This window comes from Typopeltis vanoorti, chromosome 10, assembly GCF_054136105.1.
Source record: "Typopeltis vanoorti isolate ZY-2024b chromosome 10, IOZ_Tvanoo_1.0, whole genome shotgun sequence".
Classification (NCBI taxonomy): domain Eukaryota; kingdom Metazoa; phylum Arthropoda; class Arachnida; order Uropygi; family Thelyphonidae; genus Typopeltis; species Typopeltis vanoorti.
Window position 1 is genome coordinate 47,489,475 of NC_143558.1, and position 23,526 is coordinate 47,513,000.

Consider the following 23,526-nt stretch of genomic DNA (forward strand, 5'->3'; position numbering starts at 1 on the left):
ACTCCCCCCATATACAACTTTCTGATATCTATCAGAAAGCTAATCAATCCAATCCACTAATCTAATATCCAAACCCATATAATGCAACTTAAAAATCAAGTTGTCGTGTGACACTTTGTTAAATGCCTTGAAGCATCCAAAAAAAAAAAAAAAAAAAAAATGACAGTGCATTCCTTATCTTCATCCACTGCTCTTGTTACTCTATTGTAAAAGGTAACCAGATTAATAAAACAATAGCAACCTTTGACAAATCCATGCTGGCCTGAATAAATTATTATATCTACATATGTGTATTATTATAATTCTCATTAAGAAATACTGTTACAAGCAACTATTGCAAAAGTTCTGATTAAAGTCTGATCAATGCACTGTTTGTAAGTTATTACAGATAAATGACATATGTAATCTTAAACAATTATAACAATTTTTTTTCTCTTATATAACTATATATCTAATTACAATAAGTTTGCATTAAAAGTTGTCTTACTTTTAGTATTTAATAATATGACTATACCTTGAGGATGGCCAGATGGGGCAGAGATGGATGAATGACCCTGAAAAATTTCAATGCGACTACGAACTGATACTCTGTCATCAGAGGGTGGCGGTTCTGAGACAACTCGAGAAACATTAGTTCGTGGTGGAATTGAATTTTTATTCCTTGAGTTTATGGCTTCATCATATGGAGGAGGATGAGGTGGTTGTAACCTTTGCTGTCCATCACGTGTAGTAGCAGATGGATGTGAAGATATAGATCTTCTTTGTTCAGGTGAAGAACCTTGACTGGATGTACCTGACATAGTATCATGTGACTTGTGATCAGCAACTGGAGTACTGGTAGTGCTTTCTTCACTACCTGGTGATGCTGTCTTTCCCTGACCTGGCACAAATGATTTGCTGCCTTTATGTGTATCATAACTTAACAGTTGCATGCTAGGTGGAAGGGCAGCATGAAAAGCAATTTTATTCATCCAGTCCTGCATTGTCTTTTCATCATGAGCAACAAATAAGAATTCTGCCCCATCTGAGAGTTGAACACGAAACACATGCTTCTTCTTAGTGTAATCAGAAGCCTTGGTGCACTTGGCTTGTAGGAGACTGACCGGTGGAGCTGCTGCATTATTATCCAAAAAAGAAGGTTTGTCCTTAAAAAAACACAATAATTGTCCACAAACCACTGTATAATATGTTTTCCAAGAACGTATGGTAGCCCGTTTACCACCACTTTGTAATTCTTGCTTCCTTTCCAAAAAGCCTTCAATTTCTACAGGTGGAAGATCTGCAGGTGTTTTCTGACGTCGAAAACTCTGGGGCCGCCTTCTTGTTGTGAAACTAGGAGTACGTTTTGGTTTCTTTATGCGCTCATCCAACTTCATACTTTCTGACCTCTTTACCATTGCTGGTGATTCAGGCTTTTTAGGAGTCAAAATATCAACTTTCATACTTTCCACTCTCTTTACCATACTTAGCTTTTCACCATCTAAGGACTTCTGGCTTGCTACCCGAAATAAGCCACCCGGTAAACGAATTTCTGATACATTAAGTGATATGTCATCTTTTCGTTCAGATTCACCATCAATATCAATGGGTCTTTCTTCACCTGGCTTCTTTAGAACAATTTCTTGAGTTCTTCTCCTTTCATCTTCTTTACGCCTCTCCTAAAAATGGCAAAAACCTAATTAACACAAATCCTCATAAAATATATTACTTGTAATTACCTCTTTAAAATATAAAAATAATGATACGAGAGATGGTCTTTTGAAAAGATATAGCCTTCAATCTGATTTTTTTCTTTCGTAAAAGTATGTTCTAAATTGAACTTGAAATTTAGAAATATAAACTGAAAATCAATAACAATAACATAGTGAACAGTTACAATCTCCACCAAATAAAGACTATATCAACACCCTCTTCTACTCCAAAACATAACTACATTAACTCTATATCTGAGGCACATCTGAATACTAAACTGAACATAAGGAGTATACCGATTTCCATCACTACAGCCCATTCAGGACATGAAGACCATGCCTTGGACAGCTGCCACAAGATATGATGGAAAAAAGTCATTGCAACAAATATAAATATAAGAGACTATTCCTGGAATCTGCTTTAAGAAACTATCCAAATCTCAACAAATATGGATGCATGAAACTGCCTTAATTCTGGGAAATGCATATCCTCAGACCATCAGCACAAAGCAAGGAACACCTAATCTAATCTTCTAAGTGACACTATTCAGGAATTTAGGCCTACCCTTGTTTACTCTGCTTCATTCTCACTTATTCAATGTAGTGTCTGCATGCATGGTATTGCCTATATGTTGTTCCCTGATGATCGCAATACATACATACTACATCTTCAAGGCCCACCTTTCCTAATTGGGTTGTGGGGCAACAGCTGCAAGAGGAACATGATCCTCTGCCACCAAGCTCAGGTGTTCTGGTGTGATTCCCAAATGTGTCCACCCAAGGTTTTGGATATAATCTATCCAGCGTGTCCTTGGCTTTCCACGTGGCCTCCCACCCTCTGGCTTGGCAAAGAGGGCCTGCTGAGGAAGCCTCTCTTGTGGCATTCTGACCAGGTGCCCGTACCAACGTAATTGTGATCTCTCAACACGGAGAAGCAGCGGTTGAGTATTGAGGGTTTCCCGAATTGCAGAGCCTCTGACTCTGTCGAGTCTTGTTAGCCCCGTAACCCCTCGAAGGAACCTCATTTCAGCCGCTTGGATTCGTGTCCGCATTCTTTCGGTCATTACCCACTCTCATGACCATAGGTGAGGATGGGGACATAGACTGTATTGAAGACAGCCAGCTTTGCCTTCTAACTTAACTCCCACTTCAATACTACCGAATGGCCAAGCTCCCGCAATATTGAGCTTGCTAAGCCAATTCGAGTATCCAGCTCTACGTCCCATTTTCCATCATTCATGAATATGGACCTAGGGTATTTAAACTTCTCCACCTGCCTCATTGGGACTCCACTTACATGTAGAGTGCACTGGGATGGTTGTCTTGAGACCACAAGTGTTTCAGTTTTGGCCACACCGATCTTCATTCCGGCGCCTGTACAAACAGCTACAAACCTATCCAGGGTCCGCGGAGGTCATCTGTGGAAGAGCTAAGCAGAACTAGGTCATCTGCAAAAAGCAGACATCCAATGCTACATCTTCCAATTCTGACACACTCACTGCCTCAGCTGTGCCTATCAATCCAGTCCATAAATATTATGAAAAGGAGAGGTGACAGAACACACCCTTGGCGGAAGCCAATGGAGACTGTGAAAGGTTCAGACTTTGTGCTGTTTACCCTGACACAAAACTCCGGGCATTCGCACAGGAACTTGATGGCAGCTAATAGTTGGCCATCCACTCCATACTCCTGTACTACTTGCCAAAGCTTATCCCGAGGAACCCGGTCATATGCTTTCTCCAAGTCCACAAAACATTGTAGACATTCTTGGCATATTCCTAAGATTTCTCAAAGACTTGTCTTAAAGTGACGATTTGGTCAGTTGTGCTTCTACCAGGACAAAAGCCACATTCTTCTTCCTGGAACTTTGACTCAGCTATGCTCCTGCACCATCTTTTCAAGCACCTAGCATACACTTTCCCAAGTAGGCTGAGCAGAGAGATGCCACGATAGTCACTGCAATTCTTCTGGTCTTCCTTCTTGAAGACTGGTGTTATTATGCCTGTCTGCCATTGCTTTTGTGCTCGCCCAGATATCCAAGCAGCCTGGCACACTCGAGTCAGACAGAGAACACTGTCCCGATTTAAGGCTTTTAGCATTTCGGGCCAAATTTCATCATCGCCAGCAGCCTTGCCTGATTTTAGCGATTTTATTGCTAAATGGACCTCTTCTGCTGTGAAACTAGTAATTTTCCCGATCTGCACCTCTTGGATGTCCACAACTGCTGAGCCACCCGAGTTAAGAAGGCTCTCAAAGTATTCCCTCCATCTGTGGAGGATATCCTTCTCGGTTGTTAAAAGTGCACCATCAGAGGCCTTAATTGCCCTTGCTGTGCACAATTTCCTCCCTCGAAGGCAGCGGATGGGCTGCCAGAATACTTTGTTTGCATTTGCATAGGATGAGTCTAATCTTTCTCCAAAGGATTCCCAAGCCTTCTGTTTTGCTCTCTTTACTGCCTCAGTAGCAGCTTTTCGTGCCTCAGCATACCGCAAACGCATCTCAGGTGATCTGACCCTAAGCCATGTTAGGTAGGACTCCTTTTTTACCCGGACAGTTTTTTGGACTTCTTGGTTCTACCAAGGTGTCCTTTTCTCACTGACCGTTGCCACGCCGTGCTGCTTTCTGCCACAGCATGAGCATGCAGAGGCAGTGACAGCTGTTCTGAACAGCTTCCACTCCTCAACATCTGCAGTATGCTTGGGAATCTCTTTGAACCTGGAGGAAATGTCATCTGCAAAATTCTTCCTCACAGCCTCATTTTCCAATGCCTCCCATTTCACACGGTATAGCTGCTTAGGCCTACCAGCATTGATGGTAGCATCTGGTTTCTGAAGCCGTAGAGTGCACACAACAAGGTGGTGGTCAGTTGACATTTCTGCCCCTCTTCTCACATGAACGTCCAACACTGAGGAAAATAGGTCTGCTGAGACTATAAAGAAGTCAAACAAGCTGTTAGTACAGCAGAAGTCCAATAATTTCAACCCATTCGTGTTAAGGTCAGGGGTGCTGTTCCTCCCAACCACACCCCCTCCATGTCTGGTCATCTGTTCCAACATGTGCATTAAAGTCACCCATTAGCAGGACTGATTCCATGTCTGCCACCCAGTCAAAAGCAGCATCCACTTCCTCTAGGAAGGCAGGGTATTCTGACTCCAGATTTGGTGCATAGGCTTGCACCACAGCCAAATCATGGTTTTTCATCTGAAGCCTTAACACACATACCCGTCCCCCCAACGGGATCCACTCAACAACACAGTCTGACAGCTGGGGGCTTGTGAGTATCCCCACACCCGCCTGAGCAGACATTGTCGGGCTCACACCAGAGTAGTAGAGCTTCCACCCCTTATCCAAGTCGACAGTTCCGGAGCCTCTCCTCTTGGTCGAAGAAAGCGCGACTAAGTCTAGCTGGTAGCACTTGGCTTCCTCGACCAGTTCCAACTACTTCCCTGTCAGAGAGAAGATGTTCCAGTTGCCTAAAGCCATAGTCTGGTGCCATTGTCGTTGCCATTTCCGTCCTTTTGCAGAATCATTTCTTTGCGCTGCCCCTAAACACCTCCCCAAACAGGTAGCAAGCCCATTGATGAAGTTTCCTCTAGCAGAGTGCTGAGGAGTGGTGTCTAAGGGAGACTGTAACATATTTTTCGAATGGGTCCCTCTGCCTAAAACCCGAACACGTCCCTTGGTAATCCATGCGACGGACGATGTGGTATGAACATTTTTTGATGGCCTGATCGTGTTACAGTGTTTGATAATGTCATGTTAGCACAAGACGAAATGACACAGTAAAACAGGAAAGATTCCCCCCAAATAGTCTAATAGCATTTGGGGGAAGGAGCAAGGGAAGAAGAAAGAAAGAAAGAAGCAAGGAAAGAACCAGTCTACAGATAATATAACAGATGTATATTACATGAAGTAAGGCATGGTCCAGCATCAGGTACCTCGGGTTTGCCATGCCTGTACTCACTAAAGTGAGCCCCTGAGGCTGATGATGGCAATGACTTTGGAAAAATATTGAAGTATTAAATAAATTTCTTTAATTAATATATCTTCTATATATAATACCATTATTAAAAATACCAGTATAAAGGTTAGATAATCAAGAAACGCTACTCTAGAGATTAAATTTTTTTTTTTCAAGCTTCTTCAGACCTCTAATAAGCACAGGTGTTCACACAGCAAGCAATGAAATTCGTTTATCACCTAAAGAAATTTACAAACATCTGTGGCATGTGGAGGGATTTGAACTCACAATCTCTTCAGGGTAAAAGCATTACCTATGTGACCAACCAGTCCAGCATTTACTTAACACCTCAAAGATCCCATGATCACTCCATTGCAACTCATCACCATTCATCCTTACTGAAATTCTGTATGTTCTGTTTATTTATATTTTGATAAAACAAGCAATTCTCAATGAATTTTCAAAAATGCGGTACCAAGCAAATCCAATTGTACATAAGAAGAATCAATGTCAAAACTTTCTGCATTATTTATTCTTATATACAATTGAAGTTAGGCTGTTTGTTATGCCATTTCCAGTTGGGATATAATGATGGTATATTGGCTCTAAGTTGTACAATCCTATTTAGAAATAAGAAACATCAATAATCATTAAATACTGAAGAAAGAAGCCAGAAAGTATATTCAGCTTAGCAATAAATATTATTAAAAGGAAGGTTAAGAAATATCCATTATTATTTTATGCCAAGAAGTCTCCATAGTGCAGTCAGTAAAGACGATAGCCTTTGTTTGGAAAGACCTGGGTTTGAATTTTGTATAGAATGCAAAGAACCTTTATACCTGCTTTTCAATCTTGTGAGTCAACCAGTCTCACACAGATGTTGCAGGTTTTTATTCCCAGATTTCATCCTGACACACAAACTGGCCAAAATAATAGAATATTTGTGAATGTTGTATGACACACATTGCAGACTATACAGATAGAATTAACTGCTCTATCAGAGCATTAATGAGATTTCTATGAAGCCAAGTTACTTGGTTATCACAGGTCATTGAGTCTAACACTTAAGAGGAAGATGAGATTTTATGCTAACTAGGCATTATAAAAATTTGTAAGTTTCAAAATGAATATTTGATAATCAATTTGGTATTAAATCATAATGAATATTCTAAAAAAGAAAAATGATTGGTTCCTTCTCTCTCTTCACAACTTTTAATACATATGAAACTACTATTGTGTACTATAGATTCTATACCTTCATGTGTGAAATTGGCATTAAAAGACATATATATATATATATATCCTTCCTTTAAAGAAATCAATCATTAACATCAGAAAAACACCTCAAAAAGAGCAACAAAAAATTACATTTTACATTACATTAGTAATGGCTTAAAAAGTTAAATATGAGTTAGTTAATAGCTGGTTAGTATATTTTTCAACATGGAAGTGGTCTCAATTCTCAACTGTGAAATATCTTGATGTGGTAACAATATTTCACTGCCCAGTGCAGCACCACCAACCTGCTATCTGATTAAACAGCACAGCTTGAAGTCACAAGTGACTTTGAAAAATATTCTTCTGTGTTTGATTTTTAGAGCAGGGTTTCTGGATTACCTTATCCTTAAAACTTTCTGCTATAAAACTATATGGTAAATATTTATATAAAAACTTTACTATTCAACTAATTTTTGTGTGCCATCAGGTATGCTTCTTCTTGAGGTTTTAACACAAAAAAAGTTAGTGTTAAACCATATTACAGGTTACAAGGATAGAATACAACAGATGAAAATTAAAGTAAACAGTCAACATGTGATGACACATGCACTAGCTATACTAGCACTGTATTCCATCACAAAATGCATCATAGCTCAAGTCTGTATACATGAAGTTTTGATTAAAATTACTAGACTTAGTACAGGATGATCTGGTTTTTATTCAACTAAACAGGCATGTGTAGCATTTCTGAAGCTTCTTTGCTTTCCTGGAAAAACAGTTCCTAAGTACAGAATGTCCTTCACTGGTTGTATGAAATGCTAAACTAGATTTACATTTTCTATTTTTCTCCACCTTTTTTAAATGAGCTAATAAGATCTCTCTCTCTCTCTCTCTCTCTCTCTCGTCCTGGAACATCCCATTTGACCTACATTGCATGAACAGTGTGTCTTGTAGAAACCTGGCTTCTTAAGGGAGAAGAAGACAAAATCTTGAGATTCCATATAGTGGAATGAAAGCCACATTTATGTCATATCATTTAAATATCTGAGGAGTTTTGTCTATTATATTGTGGATGAAAGGAAGGGTGACATCTTTTATAGTCTTGTTTATTTGTCAATATATTTTTATTCATGGAGGGGTAGTGAAATTGTGATGACCATCTCACAACCTTTCATAGTCATACAAAATAAATAAATAAATAAATAAAATTTAAAGTTAATGCAAGAGCTTGATTCAAATACAGCAGTGAGAAGTACTGGGTTATGACAAGGGTGCTGAAGGAATGTGAGAAATACTGCAAGAGAGCAGTGCCTCTGACTTAGTTATTCAACTTGAGTTTCATCACAAGCACAATTCCTAGGAGGAGGATAAGCGAGGACAGAAGCAACTAATATAGACCAATCAATGTCTCTCAAGTGGTCATTAAGATACTGGAGAGACTAATTAAGAGATCTACATCCAGAGCTACATTGGTAGTACCTTGATGAGGATAACATGGCAAGTTGCTCATGTTTTATAAAACAGGCTGCAGAGTTTTATGAGAGAATTTGCCAAGTCATTTAACATGATTCCACATGGGAAGTTATGCAAACTCAAAAGGAAGTATCACGAGTCCAAGAGAAGCTAGCTGACCAGTGGGGGTATCATAGGATTTTGTACTGGGGTCAATGTTAGTTAATTTGTATATTAATAATATCAGGATTGATATGAATAGTAATATGCAATTATTTGCCAATGATGCTAAGAACCTTGATAAAGGATATTTCTAATACAGAATACTTACGGCTGATCTGTACAAACTGTTTCTATAGACAAATGACAATGAATATCAGTTTGATGTTACTAAATGAAAGATTAGGTTATGTATGCATTTTAGAGGACATTGCCAGAGTGTTATATTAATGGTATTTTTTTTACAAGTGTGACAAAGTTTAGGGCTCACTGGTAAAGTCACTGCATTGGATAACTGCAGTGTTGAAGAAAACGTGAACTGGTAGGAAAAGCAAGTTATTTTTCCACTGCATAAGGTTTTAATAACATCACATTTGGACTCCTGCTCAGATATGGCCACCTGGGTTTAGAGGAGATAATTGAAAAGATCTAGTGAATGGTAACCAAGAAATAATATTTAGCATATGGAATTGTGCAAATGAGGACAAATTGTAAGGACATGGTCTTCAAAGTTTGCATAATAGATGGAAAACAGAAGATATGATAGAAAGATATAAACTGTTAAGAGGATCTTATGGCACAGATACAATGATACTAAGCTAAGTTACATTAGATTTTGCAGCTCATGATAAGTTGGAAAAGAACTCAGGGTCATCCTTATAAACTAAGTTGGGGATGTAGTTAACAGCACATGAGATCTGGGTTCTTCTTATGAAATGTAGTAATTGTCTATACGGAATGACCTACCAGCATCTTTGGTGAATATTTACAAAGAAAGATATGATAAATATTTAAGCACAGTATGATCTGGAAGAGATCTTTCCTTGATGTGTTCCTTGACTGCCTGGAGGAGCCTGAATAATAATAATTCCTCCCCATTTTAAAAACCCTGCCTTTCCCAAACACACTACAGAAGAAAGAAAGTTGAAGTCACTGTTTATTATTTAGGTTCCCTCCTTATTTAAACTTATATGGGGAGGAGGGGCAGAAAGTTCTGATAAACACCTAGAACAAAAATGATATTAAAGCAACAGATATAATCACAACAAAGAACATATCTGAAAACCCTTTAACCCCATGTTTCATTTGATATAAGCAACTGATATAACCATCCATATGATGGTTATATCAGTTGCTTTAATATCATTTTTGTTCTAGGTGTTTATCAGAACTTTCCAGCCCCAACTCATATATTTCACTAAATGATTATTTTTAGCACTATGCAGATTTTAATTTCAAATCTATAGTTTTACTAACTATTCTTCATTTCAGTTTAAAGTCTGAAGTTAAAGACTTCAAAGTCTTTAACCTCAAGATATTTGCAATCTATCTATATGAAATCTTAGATTAGATAATTTGCAGAATTGATTTCAAAACAGTAATGATATAAATTTGCAAATTATCCAAAACATTATCCAAAATTTTGAGTATCAACTGAAGATAAATAATATTTATCTTCAGCAGTGGCAAATTCTCCATGCTTGCTGAGCAAGCTCATTAATTGAGAAAGAAGTAATATTTATTTGTTAATAAATGCATGCATTTATAAGCATTCCATTTAGGCTTTTATTTTTGTAGACAGAAGATGTCTTAAGCTTGAGCAGCAATAATTTAGCTTTGCATTGTGTATCGAAGGCTGATGCTTGCTCGTCTAGTTAAAGCTATTGGCTTGCTTGGTTGTAGGAGCTTTCAGGTCCTCGTTGCGGCACTGTGATTTCATGCGCACGCATAACCATTTCCGTTCCCTTCACATCGTCTTAAACACAAGGCCATATGCAGTCAAAGTAGCTCTAGCCAGTGAGCTTCAGCTAGCCTTTACAAGTATGCGTGTTGCTTGGGAAAATTAAGTTACAACCAACTTTTTATGACAATGTTATTGATCAGCTCATAAAGAAGAACCGTAGGGTAGAATTTGTATTCAAGTGGCTAAATTGAAAAAGATAGAATATCATTTGTAAAATAAATGTTGTATTTGTATAATTAAATGTACATAAATTTCTAAATACAGGTGATCCTTGTATAACGCGGATGTTAGGTTCCACAAAAATGCCACGTTATATAAATCGCATTATGTGAGACTCAGATCACATAGAAAAAGTAGGGTTAGGTTCCGAAATCTTTTTTTTTTAAGATTATATAAACAATGACATATCCAACAAAAAAATATTTTTATTTAATTCAGGTTATTCATGTAAGTTAAGAAAACAAATAAACTATGAAACAAATACATAGTATAAAATTATAAAAAATTATAAATTGTACGTAAACTTCATTGCACATAATACATAAAAGTTATTTAAGCAAAATAAAGTGTATATTTTAATCGTCATCACTCTTTTCAAAACTAACATTTTGTAGATGTTCTTTATTTACTAGTGGCCGGACGTCATCATCACTTGAAATCTCTTGGACATCATTTGTATAATTCTCATTTTACTTCGGTTGGTTTAGTTATCAAGAAGTCAGTAATAAGATCTTGCTTACTACTATGTTGCAATTTTTTATTAAGTTCATAAAACGGAGCTAAACAAATATCCAATTGTCTCGTGAATTTTCTGGCGCACGCCATTGGGAGACTATTATCTTGCCAAGTCCAATCCTTCTGCTAATTTCTTTAAACTGAATTCTTTAAGGGATTCATCACAATCAGAATCTTCGGCAGAACTTTTCCCGCCATTTGGTTCGACATTCATCTATTAATTGTACCAGTTCCTCCTCATTTAAATCTATTTCTCCATCAATTAATTCATGCCATTTTCAACCATATTGCAAAAGCGCTCTAAATTGCCATTACTATAAAAATATTTTTTTTTACATAAAAGAAGCATTACATATTATATGTAACTCACCAAAAAATAAAGTGCTCAGCTTGAGATTAACACATGTATGATTTTTAATGCACTTTCCTGGCAGAAAACGAAGACAATTTTCAACAATAAATACTTTATATGGTAAACAATTACGCTAAGAGGTATTTCCCCTAATATATATTTGCTACTTATAACTACATGCGCAATACAGGCAGATGCAAATTTAATGAAGATAAAATTTGATTTTTAAGTCGATTGTTGAAAAATATATGAAAAGATAAAGGGTTACTACAGTTTGTAGACCGTCTTATATCAAAACTGCGTTGTATAAGTACCGCGTTCAACAAGGGTTACTACAATTTGTAGATCGTGTTATATCGAAACGTGTTGTATAAATACCACGTTATACGAGGGTCACCTGTATATAGTTTTAAATGGTCAGTAATTCATTATTCCGCTGATCAGACTTCAATCACACCTCTCACTCCCTGAATGATAACAAGAGCAAGCGTGAATTTCAAGACCAGCATTCGCCCATGATCTTCAGTTGATACTCGAAATTCCAAGTTATGTGTTTATTCCTAGAACAACACAGACTAATTCATATTTAAAAAAACAAATACTTCCTCTAACATCTCCTTATTCTTCAAATGGACTAGACAGCATTCCTCCCCATCCTCCCAACTTTTGAAATCAGTAGGAAGCTGGTCTCCACCTACTACTACTTTTGAGATTAAGTACGTTCCCACAGTGTGCTGGATAAGAGGTAATAATGCTTCCGAATCCTTACTTATATTTCTTCGTATGTACTTGTAGGTTCTATGGTCACTGTTACTGAATTGCTAGATTAAAATCCCAAGTTTCTTCCAACTCAATATTTAGAAGAAAAAGAATAATCCAACTTCAGAAGAACTGAAGATAGGAACCATCAATATAAGGAGTATTAATGGAAAGGAAATCAAACTTGCAGATGAGATCTTATAAGTACAGCATGTCATTTTCAGGCAATATTGATCAAGGAAAGGAAGGCATAGCAATAACATTCAACACCAAAAATGAAGATAAACTTCTCGATTGGAAGGCAGCTTCAAATAGTGATGCGAGCACACTTCAAAATGGGGAAATGGACAATGCAACTTATTTGTGCCAATGGTGGTGGTCCCACAGAAGGTTCTTCTAAGGAAGAAGAAGACAAATTTATCGAGTCATTAGAAGAGGCAGTTGACATAAATAAAATAGAAAAAGTGGTCCTTGAAGAAGATCTAAACAGCATAATATGAAATGAATTCCACCAGGCTTATAGGAGAGCTTTGAGAGAATTTAGCAAAAAAGGGAAAAGCTAATAATAATGGTAAACATATGCTAGACTTCTGCTCAGAACACAAACTAGTTATTACTATAGTATGCCCATGCTTTTGAGATCTCCACTTGGAAACTTGCCAAGAATAGTCGATTCATGCTGAAGGGGAGAAAGAAATGAAGGACGTACGAATTGGCTTGCCAACACGCAAAATCACGTGCTTTATAGGTAAATTTTTCCAACTGTTATACAAGCATAGTTAACTATAATGATCATAAAACAGAAGTTAATTTTCCGACATGTAATAATAAACAACTCATCCCGCAATATGGATTGATTACCCTATTATCGGAATGGATTCTCCTTTTTTGTGACATGTGCAGAAGTGTCGAAGGGTCTCTAATCTGTGGGCGAACTATAACATCATGTTCCAACATGTGCACAAGTTCATGTGGAGAGAAGAAACAAGAAAAGCCTTATTGACTACATCATTATTGATAGTGATATCTTCATGCTGGTTAGGATACACAAGTGTATAGAGGATTTGAAATTATAAGTGCCATTACTTAGGGCAAAGCAGGAAAAAATGGATATTAAATTGAAAAGAATAGTAAGAAAGTTTTAAAAAGAATTAAAGTTGAGCAGCTTTTACAGGTACACTGTAGACTCAACTATTATTGAAGAAAATTTGAAGCAATTTGAAAACATGGAGTTTCAGTGGCAAATGTTAGTTAACTTGTTAACTAACTAAAGTAGCTTTAACAGGTAAACTGTAGACTCAACTATTATTTAAGAAAATTTGAAGCAATTTGAAAACAAGAACTAAACCTTGGAGTTTCAGTGGCAAACTCTGAAGAAGGCATTGATTCAGAGGCATTGAATCAAAATTCATTGATTCAAAGGAGGTATGTGGTGAAGATGTCTGTAAGGATAGAAAAATAAAAACCTTCTTGATGGATACAAGAAGTTAAAAAAGCAGTTCTGGAAAAAAAGAAAGCATACCAAAAGTCTTAGTGGTTCACGGAAAATTCAATGAGAGGAAAAATCATCATGGGGAAAATTCATCACAGAAAAATTAAGTGACCGAATTACTGATTGCGGAAAAAAATCACTGAAAATGTTATTTGCTAGAAAATTGAAATGATACTGCATTAATACCAATATATGAAAAGTAAATGCAGGCCAAGATAAATTTCACAAAATATAATTTTATTATTTATCTACATATTAGTCCTCGTGGTTAGCCGAGTGGCTATGCACTTTGCAACCATATGCTTGGGAAAGGAGTATTCTGGTTCAATTCCCGTTGCTGATGTGAGTAGCTTAGGATCTTTCTCAGACATAGCCAAGTTATCCAGTCTTGGGCGTGGACTGCAAGGCTTTTTTCCCCAGTTTATCTGGGGCTTTTCCTCCCGCAAACAGGCAAACCAGCCTTGAGAACATAATGCTTCTACACACATAGGATACACTGGGTGGCATACGGTTAACCACCTATAACCTCGTATAACAGTTGCAGTTATAAGGAATATAAAACCTTGACACTGTACAGGTATAAGAGGGAAGATTAAGAAGATCTATGTATTGTTTATTTAGATTTTAATTAGATTTTTATTCTTATACAGTGAAAGTAATATTTTATTGATCGGTGAGTTCTGTTTCGTCTTAAAGAGGTATAAATATTCTTTCTTACTTTGATACTACAGGTTCTGTAGTTCTTAAATATCGTGTACTCTTTCTCCTTAACCATCCCATCCCAGTTTTTAATAATTAATGTTTTGTCTACAGAGACTGTAGTAAAAAAGAATATTAATAATTTTATATGGAATAAAAAATTTCACAATGCTACATATAATCGAAATAATACATAAAATATTTCTTTTTTTTTTTTTCATATATGGGAATGATATTAAATAGGATTTCAAATTTTTTTTGTGAAGAATTTTCTCACGATTAATTGTCTCCGCAATGAATTATCTGGACATGGTAAGGATAGAAAAATAAAAACCCCATGGTGGACACAAGAAGTTAAGAAAGCAGTTCTGGAAAAGAAGAAAGCATACCAAAAGTCTTAGCAAATAAGTCTGCAGATTCTCTAAAAGAATACAGAGAAAAATGTAAGACAGCTAAGCTTGTGTAAAGTATCTAAACAAAAGAAAGACTTTGGTAAGAATGCAGAAAAGAAATATCAGGAAGGTGACAAAATGTTCTGGAGGTTATTGAAAAAGCTTAGAAATGGAGGAAAGAGTACTGTAAAAGAGTACTCAAATCATCTGGAATTCACCTTTCTGAATTTAGAGCAGTATAATGACATGAAAACTGAAGATAAGGATATCCTAGATTTCTGGAGTAATTACTTTGAAAGACTTAAATGAAACAAGCAGTGACTGAACCACACTAAAAAAGTTCCAAGCAGAATGCAAAGAGGAGTACACATCAATACTTGAGGTAGAAAAAGCCATCAAAAACTTGAAATTTGGAAAGGCAGCTGGAGTAGGTGATATTTCCAAAAAAAAAAAAAAAAATGCTTATGTATGGAGGTATAAGAGTTCTGCAGTGGCTACACTGAATAATGCAGAGGGCCTTGTCAGAAAGTTGAATTCTAAATGATTTGAGTAGAACTTTAATAGTTTCCATCTATAAAAAAAGGAAATAATGCTGAATGCAAAAATTACAGAGCAATTTCTTTACTTAGTGTTCCAGGTAAGATTCATCAAAACATACTTGAAAAGAGGTTGAGAAAGATTGTGGAAGAGAAACTTGGAAAAGAACAAGCTAGGTTCAGGCGAAATAAAGACTGTCAAGATCAGATTTTTACTTTATGACAAATAGTTGAGAAATCATGCACATATGGCAAGGATCTGTCCTTAAGTTTTGTAGATCTGGAAAAGGCATATGATAAGGTGACAGAAAAGTTTTCCAAAACTACAATTATATGTGATAAATGGTACATTATACAGAGCAGTACATATTTAAGTTGTAAGTCAACAATTAGAATTGAAGAAAATATAGGAAGATGATTTGAGATAAAATCAGGGGTAAGAGAAGAATGCACATTATCCTCAAAGGGATGTCATAGCTGTCTGATGTCTTATTCATCGTTTATATGGATCACATTATGAAAGAAATGGCATTAGGCCTGATGTTAGAATTGGAGGTGTTAAACTTAGTTCTTTGCTTCATGCAGTGATATTGTACTCCTAAAAATATCTACTGCAAGTCTCCAAGATTCTCTAACTAAATTGAATAAAAGTTGTAACAAATTTGACAAGGAAATCGGCAATAAAAAGACCAAAATTGTGAAAAGAAGTAGGAATAGAAAACTTCAGCTGCATTCTGGAATGGAGAGCCTATAGAACAAGTAAAACATTTCATCTATTTATGCACTGTTTTTAGTGAAGATTGGCAACTTAAATTTGGAAACAGACAACTGAATAAGCAAAGCTTGTATGATGGGATGCCAGTTGAATAAATGTGTATGGAATAAGAGAGAAATTAATCAAAACATCAAACTAGCAGTATACAAGACAGTGTTCAAACCAGTTTTAAGTTATGGATATAAGAGTTGGGTTAGAAATAAAGCACTTGATCAAAAGACTATAGACCACAAATATGAGGGTTCTTAGAAAAATTAGGGGAGTCGACAGATGGCATCAACAGCAAAATCATATTAAAAATGAAGATATTAGAAAGGAACTTGACATTGTTAGTATTTAATAATGTGTAAGCAGAGCTAATCTAAGGTGGTATGGCCACTTAAATAGAATGGGTGAACAAAGGTTAGCAAAATAAATGCTAGATGTCAAGGCAGGAAAGACCCAGAGGAAGACCAAGATGTAGGTGGATTGATTTAGTACGAAGTGTCTTAGATACATGAAATGTTAGATACGATAGACTAAATTTGGAGGAAATTGTGGATAGGAGATTAATAATAATGCAAACTTAATCATGTAGTGCTCTCATAGTAGCCTGAACATCCCTTGAGGGTGCACATCAGGAGATTAATTATGATGATGATGGAAAACAATCGAAAGTAATGAAGTACAATTTGGCAATTTGGGATTTAGCAGACCAAATTGTATTCTTATTGGTTAAACCAAAATAAAAAATGATGGTACAACATGACAAAATTTCATGCCGGCTGGGGCGTCGCTCGGTTAAACAAGACCCCGTTGTTTTCGCCAGGGAACCAGGGCGAACAACGAAAAGTCAGCTACTGGAACAAATCTGAAAACACACCCCAACTCAACACCACCAGAGTTAAAGATCGGTACTATCAACATAAGAAGCCTGAATGGCAAAGAAATGGAGCTAGCTGAGGAATTAGATAAGTACCAGATCGACATAATAGGGGTGACTGAAACAAAAAAGACAAAACTGGTGAGATCTTTCTGAGCAATAAATACAAAATGTTATATTCAGGCAATGACAATCAAGGAATAGCCATAGTATTCAACACAAAATACAAAGCTAATCTTCTTGAATGGCAGGCAGTCTCAAGTAGAGTAATTTGGGCAAATATGAGAATAGGGAACTGGACAATGAGACTTAATTGTGCCTATGGTCCCACAGAAGGTTCTACTAAGGTAGAAGTGGAGGAATTTTTTGAGGCTTTAGAAAAAGCAACTGACACAATGAAAAAGGAAAAGTTAATTCTTGTTGGGGATCTAAATAGCAGAGTAGGAAATAATTGTGAGACATACAAAAATATTTTGGGAAAATTTGGAGAAAACAGCAAAGCTAATAATAATGGCAAATATCTGTTGGATTTCTGCTCAGGACATGGACTGGTTATTACTAACACCATGTTCCAACATAAAAATGTGCACAAAATTCACATGGAGAGAAGAAGCAAGGAATAAGAAAAGTCTCATTGACTATGTTATTGTTGATAGTGATGTTTTCTCCCTGGTGCAGGATACCAGAGTGTACAGAGGATTTGAAATTGGAAGTGATCACTATTTAGTCTTGAGCAGGATAAAACTGAATTTCACATTGAAAAGAATAACATATAAGAAAGTTTTAAAGCGAATAAAAGTTGAGCAGCTCTCAGGTGTGAACTGCAGACTAAAATACACAAAGATTATTGAAGAAAAAATGAAAGAGTTTGAGAACAGAAACCAAACCTTGGAGATTCAGTGGCAAGCCTTCAAGAAAGCCCTGATTGATTCAGCTGGAGAGGCATGTGGTTGTCTGCAAGGATAGAAAAATTAGAACTCCATGGTGGACACAGGAAGTTAAATTGGCAGTGAAGGAAAAGAAGAAAGCATATCAAAAGTTCCTAGCAAACAAGTCAGCTTGTGCTCTTAGAGAATACAGAGACAAATGCAAGAATGCTAAACACTGTGTAAAACTAGCTAAACAAAAGTCATGGGAGAACTTTGGCAAGAATATAGAAAATAAATATCAAGAAGGTGGCAAAATATTCTGGAGGTTCTTGAAGAAGCTTAGGAATGGAGGAAAGAATGCTGTAAAAGGAATTAGAGATGATAAAGGTGATATGAAAACGGCAGAAAAAGATATCCTTGAAGTATGGAGTCATTACTTCGAGAAATTGCTAAATGAAACAAGCAGTGATAGCACAGTAGTAAAAAACACTGACCAGACATGCAGTCAGGAATACATATCCATACTTGAAGAAGACTTGAAAAAGCCATCAAAGGCTTGAAATGTGGAAAGGCAGCAGGGGTAGATGATATTCGACCAGAAATGCTGATGGTGGTATAAGAGTCTTACAGTGCTATGGTGGTATAAGAGTCTTACAGTGGCTGCACTGCATAGTTCAGAAAGCCTGGACAGAGGGATGAATTCCCGATGATTGGAGTACAGCTCTCATTGTACCCATATATAAAAATGGAAATAAAACTGAATGTGAGAATTACAGAGGTATTTCCCTAATGAGCGTTACTGGCAAGATCTATGCAAGCATACTTGAGAAATGGTTGAGAAGAATTGTAAAAGAAAACTTTGTGAAGAACAAGCTGAATGCAGGCCAAATAGAGGCTGTCAGGATCAGATCTTCACTTTACGACAAATAGTCGAGAAAGCATGAAAATATAACAAAGATCTGTATTTAAGTTTTGTCGATTTGGAAAAGGCATATGACAAGGTGCCAAGAGAGAAGCTATTCAATACACTACAGTTATATGGTGTCAATGGGGCATTATATCAAGCCAATACTTAGTCTTATTTGAGTTGTAAGTCAGCAGTTAGAATTGAAGGAAGTACAGGAAGATGGTTTAATGTTAAATCTGGTGTGAAACAAGGATGTACATTATCCCCAATGTTATTCATTATCTATATGGATCCAATTATGAAGGAAAGTGGTATTAAACATGATATCAAAATTGGAGATGTTAATGTCAGCTCTTTGCTCTATGCAGACAATGTTATACATATCAATAAATCTGCTACGAGTCTGCAAGATTCTCTGACTAAATTGAATAACTGTTGTAATAGATATGGTATGAAGGTCAGCAATAAAAAGACAAAGACAATGAAAATATGAACTGGCCCTGAAAATATAAACACCCTGGCAAAGTGGGGTGCTTAAGGGTCAAAGCTGTATAACTGAGGGGAGACCTCCACATAGCCTTTAAAGGAATGCGGAGAACTGACCAGGACTTCTGACCTAATGTCCAATCCTCACCTTCTCGTGGTGCACCCTGTTGGGAATCTACTTTGATACTGAACGAACGAGGATGGGCTGGCAATTTGGGATTTAGCCGACCAAATTGTATTCTTATTGGTTAAACCAAAATAAAAAATGATGGTACAACATGACAAAATTTCATGCCGGCTGGGGCGTCGCCCGGTTAAACAAGGCACCCGTTGTTTTCGCCAGGGAACCAGGGCGAACAGCGAAAAGTCAGCTACTGCAACAAATCTGAAAACAAACCCCAACTCAACATCACCAGAGTTAAAGATCGGTACTATCAACGTAAGAAGCCTGAACGGCAAAGAAATGGAGCTAGCTGAGGAATTAGATAAGTACCAGATCGACATAATAGGGGTGACTGAAACAAAAAAGACAAAAACTGGTGAGATCTTTCTGAGCAATAAATACAAAATGTTATATTCAGGCAATGAAAATCAAGGAAAAGAAGGAGTAGCCATAGTATTCAACACAAAATACGAGGCTAATCTTCTTGAATGGCAGTCAGTCTCAAGTAGAGTAATGTGGGCAAATATGAGAATGGGGAACTGGACAATGAGACTTATTTGTGCCTATGGTCTCACAGAAGGCTCTACTAAGGTAGAAGTGGAGGAATTTTTTGAGGCTTTAGAAAAAGCAACTGACACAATGAAAAAGGAAAAGTTGGTCCTTGTTGGGGATCTAAATAGCAGAGTAGAAAATGATTGTGAGACATACAAAAATATTTTGGGAAAATTTGGAGAAAAGAGCAAAACTAATAATAATGGCTAATATCTGTTGGATTTCTGCTCAGGACATGGACTGGTTATTACTAACACCATGTTCCAACATAAAAATGTGCACAAATTCACATGGAGAGAAGAGGCAAGGAATAAGAAAAGTCTCATTGACTATGTTATTGTTGATAGTGATGTTTTCTCCCTGGTGCAGGACACCAGAGTGTACAGAGGATTTGAAATTGGAAGTGATCACTATTTAGTCTTGAGCAGGATAAAATTGAATTTCATATTGAAAAGAATAACATGTAAGAAAGTTTTAAAGCGAATAAAAGTTGAGCAGCTCTCAGATGTGAACTGTAGACTAAAATACAGAAAGATTATTGAAAAGAAAATGAAAGACTTTGAGAACAGGAATCAAACCTTGGAGATTCAGTGGCAAACTCTGAAGAAAACATTGATTGATTCTGCCAGAGAGGCATGTGGTGATGTTGTGTGCAAGGATAAAAAAATCAGAACTCCCTGGTGGACACAGGAAGTTAAAGAGGCAGTGAAGGAAAAGAAGAAAGCATATCAAAAGTTCCTGGCAAATAAGTCAACTTTTACTCTTACAGAATACAGAGACAAATGTAAGAAAGCTAAACAGTGTGTAAAACTAGCTAAACAAAAGTCATGGGAAAACTTTGGAAAGAATATAGAAAATAAATATCAAGAAGGTGGCAAAATATTCTGGAGGTTCTTGAAGAAGCTTAGGAATGGAGGAAAGAATGCTGTAAAAGGAGTTAGAGATGATAAAGGTGACATGAAAACAAGAGAAAAAGATATCCTTGAAGTATGGAGTAATTACTTTGAAAAACTGCTAAATGAAACAAGCAGTGATGACAGCACAGTGATAAAAAACACTGACCAGGCATGCAGTCAGGAATACATATCCATACTTGAAGTAGAAAAAGCCATCAAAGGCTTGAAATGTGGAAAGGCAGCAGGAGTAGATGATATTCGACCAGAAATGCTGAAGTATGGTGGTATAAAAGTCTTACACTGGCTGCACTGCATAGTTCAGAAAGCCTGGACAGAGGGACGAATTCCAGATGATTGGAGTAGAGCTCTCATAGTACCTATATATAAAAAGGGAAATAAAACTGAATGTGAGAATTACAGAGGTATTTCCATACTGAGTGTTCCTGGCAAGATCTATGCAAGTATACTTGAGAAACGGTTGAGAAGAATTGTGGAAGAAAAGCTTGGTGAAGAACAAGCTGGATTCAGGCCAAATAGAGGCTGTCAGGATCAGATCTTCACTTTACGACAAATAGTCGAGAAAGCATGGGAATACAACAAAGATCTGTATTTAAGTTTTGTCGATTTGGAAAAGGCATATGACAAGTTGCCAAGAGAGAAGCAATTCAATATGATGCAGTTATATGGTGTTAATGGGGCATTATATCAAGCAATACTTAGTCTTTATTTAAGTTGTAAGTCAGCAGTTAGAATTGAAGGAAGTACAGGAAGATGGTTTAATGTTAAATCTGGTGTGAGACAAGGATGTACATTATCCCCTCTGTTATTCATTATCTACATGGATCACATTATGAAGGAATGTGGTATTAAACCTGATATCAAAATTGGAGAAGTTAATGTCAGCTCTTTGCTTTATGCGGATGATGTTATACTTCTAAATAAATCTGCTACATGTCTGCAAGATTCTCTGACTAAATTGAACAGCTGTTGTAATAGATATGGTATGAAGGTCAGCAATAAAAACACAAAGACAATGAAAATAGGCAGAATCATTGAAAATGTCAACTGTGTTGTGAATGGAGAACCTGTGAAACAAGTAAAACATTTCAGCTACTTAGGCATGATTTTTACTGAAGATGGTAAATTAAATATAGAAATAGACAACAGAATCAGCAAAGCTGGTATGGTGGGAAGTCAATTGAATAAATTCATATGGAATAAGAAAGAAATTAGTCGGAACACTAAATTAGCTGTATACAAGACAGTGTTCAAACCAGTTTTAACTTATGGATCTGAGAGCTGGGTCAGAAGTAAAACACTTGACCAAAGACTAGAGACCGCAGATATGAGAGTCCTGAGAAAGATTCGAGGCGTGAACAGATGGCATCAATGGCAATATCATATTAAAAATGAGGATATTAGGAAAGAACTTGACATTGTCAGCATCCAGGAATGCGTTAGCAGAGCTAATCTCAGGTGGTATGGTCACTTAAATAGAATGGGAGAGGACAGATTAGCAAAACAAGTGTTCTCTGCCAGGTTGGCAGGAAAACGACCCAGAGGAAGACCAAGATATAGGTCGATTGATACGGTACAAAGTGCCTTAGACGATAGAAATATAAGATCTGATAATGTTGGAGTCTTGACAAGTAACAGACTGATTTGGAGGAAAATTGTAGATAGGAAGTTAGTAATGATGTAATTTTTTCACGTAGTACTGTCATATCCTGTACACCCCTTGAGGGTACATGGCAGGAATTTGATGATGATGATGATGATGAGACAATGAAAATAGGCAGAATCACTGAAAATGTCAACTGTGTTGTGAATGGAGAACCCGTGGAACAAGTAAAACATTTCAGCTACTTAGGCATGATTTTTAGTGAAGATGGTAAATTAAACAGAAATAGACAACAGAATCAGCAAAGCTGGTATGGTGGGAAGTTTAATTGAATAAATTCTTATGGAATAAGAGAGAAATTAGTCAGAACACTAAATTAGCTGTATACAAGACAGTGTTCAAACAAGTTTTAACTTATGGATCTGAGAGCTGGGTCAGAAGTAAAACACTTGACCAAAGACTAGAGACTGCAGATATGAGAGTCCTGAGAAAGATTAGAGGCATGAACAGATGGCATCAATGGCAATATCATATTAAAAACGAGGATATTAGGAAAGAACTTGACATTGTCAGCATCCAGGAATGCTGACAATGTCATTCTGTTTAAGTGACCATACCACCTGAGATTAGTATGGTCACTTAAACAGAATGGGCAAAGAAAGATTAGCAAAGCAAGTGTTCTCTGCTAGGTTGGCAGCAAAACGACCCAGAAGAAGACCAAGATATAGGCGGATTGATACGGTACAAAGTGCCTTAGACGATAGAAATATAAGATCTGATAATGTTGGAGTCTTGACAAGTAATAGACTGATTTGGAGGAAAATTGTAGATAGGAAGTTAGTAATGATGTAATTTTTTTCATGTAGTACTATCATATCCTGTACACCCCTTGAGGGTACATGGCATGATGTACCCTCAAGGGGTGTACAGGATATGAATCAGCCTCAAGTGTAAAATCAGCCAATAGAAGGCCTACAAAATTTTCCTCTAGTTAGTGGTCTCTTGCAGACTAAACATTATGTAGGCTGTGCAAATCTTTTTATAAGTATGAATAAATTTTTTTTAAATTTTTGATTTTTCTAAGATTAATCATTAAATCTTCCAATTTTAAATAGGCACTTATTAATGCTTGTTAATTCTAACTC

General features: G+C 36.7%; 1 protein-coding gene across 1 annotated transcript in view; it reads right to left on the bottom strand.

The window, feature by feature from the left end:
* The window catches only part of kst (spectrin beta chain, non-erythrocytic 5 kst), a 687,893-nt gene that overhangs the window by 49,403 nt on the left and 614,964 nt on the right, over positions 1–23,526 (bottom strand). The window contains exon 76 of the mRNA XM_090398802.1: positions 515–1,658. Within this exon, the coding sequence (XP_090254928.1) occupies positions 515–1,658 (1,144 nt within the window). The remainder of the gene's footprint in view (positions 1–514; positions 1,659–23,526) is intronic.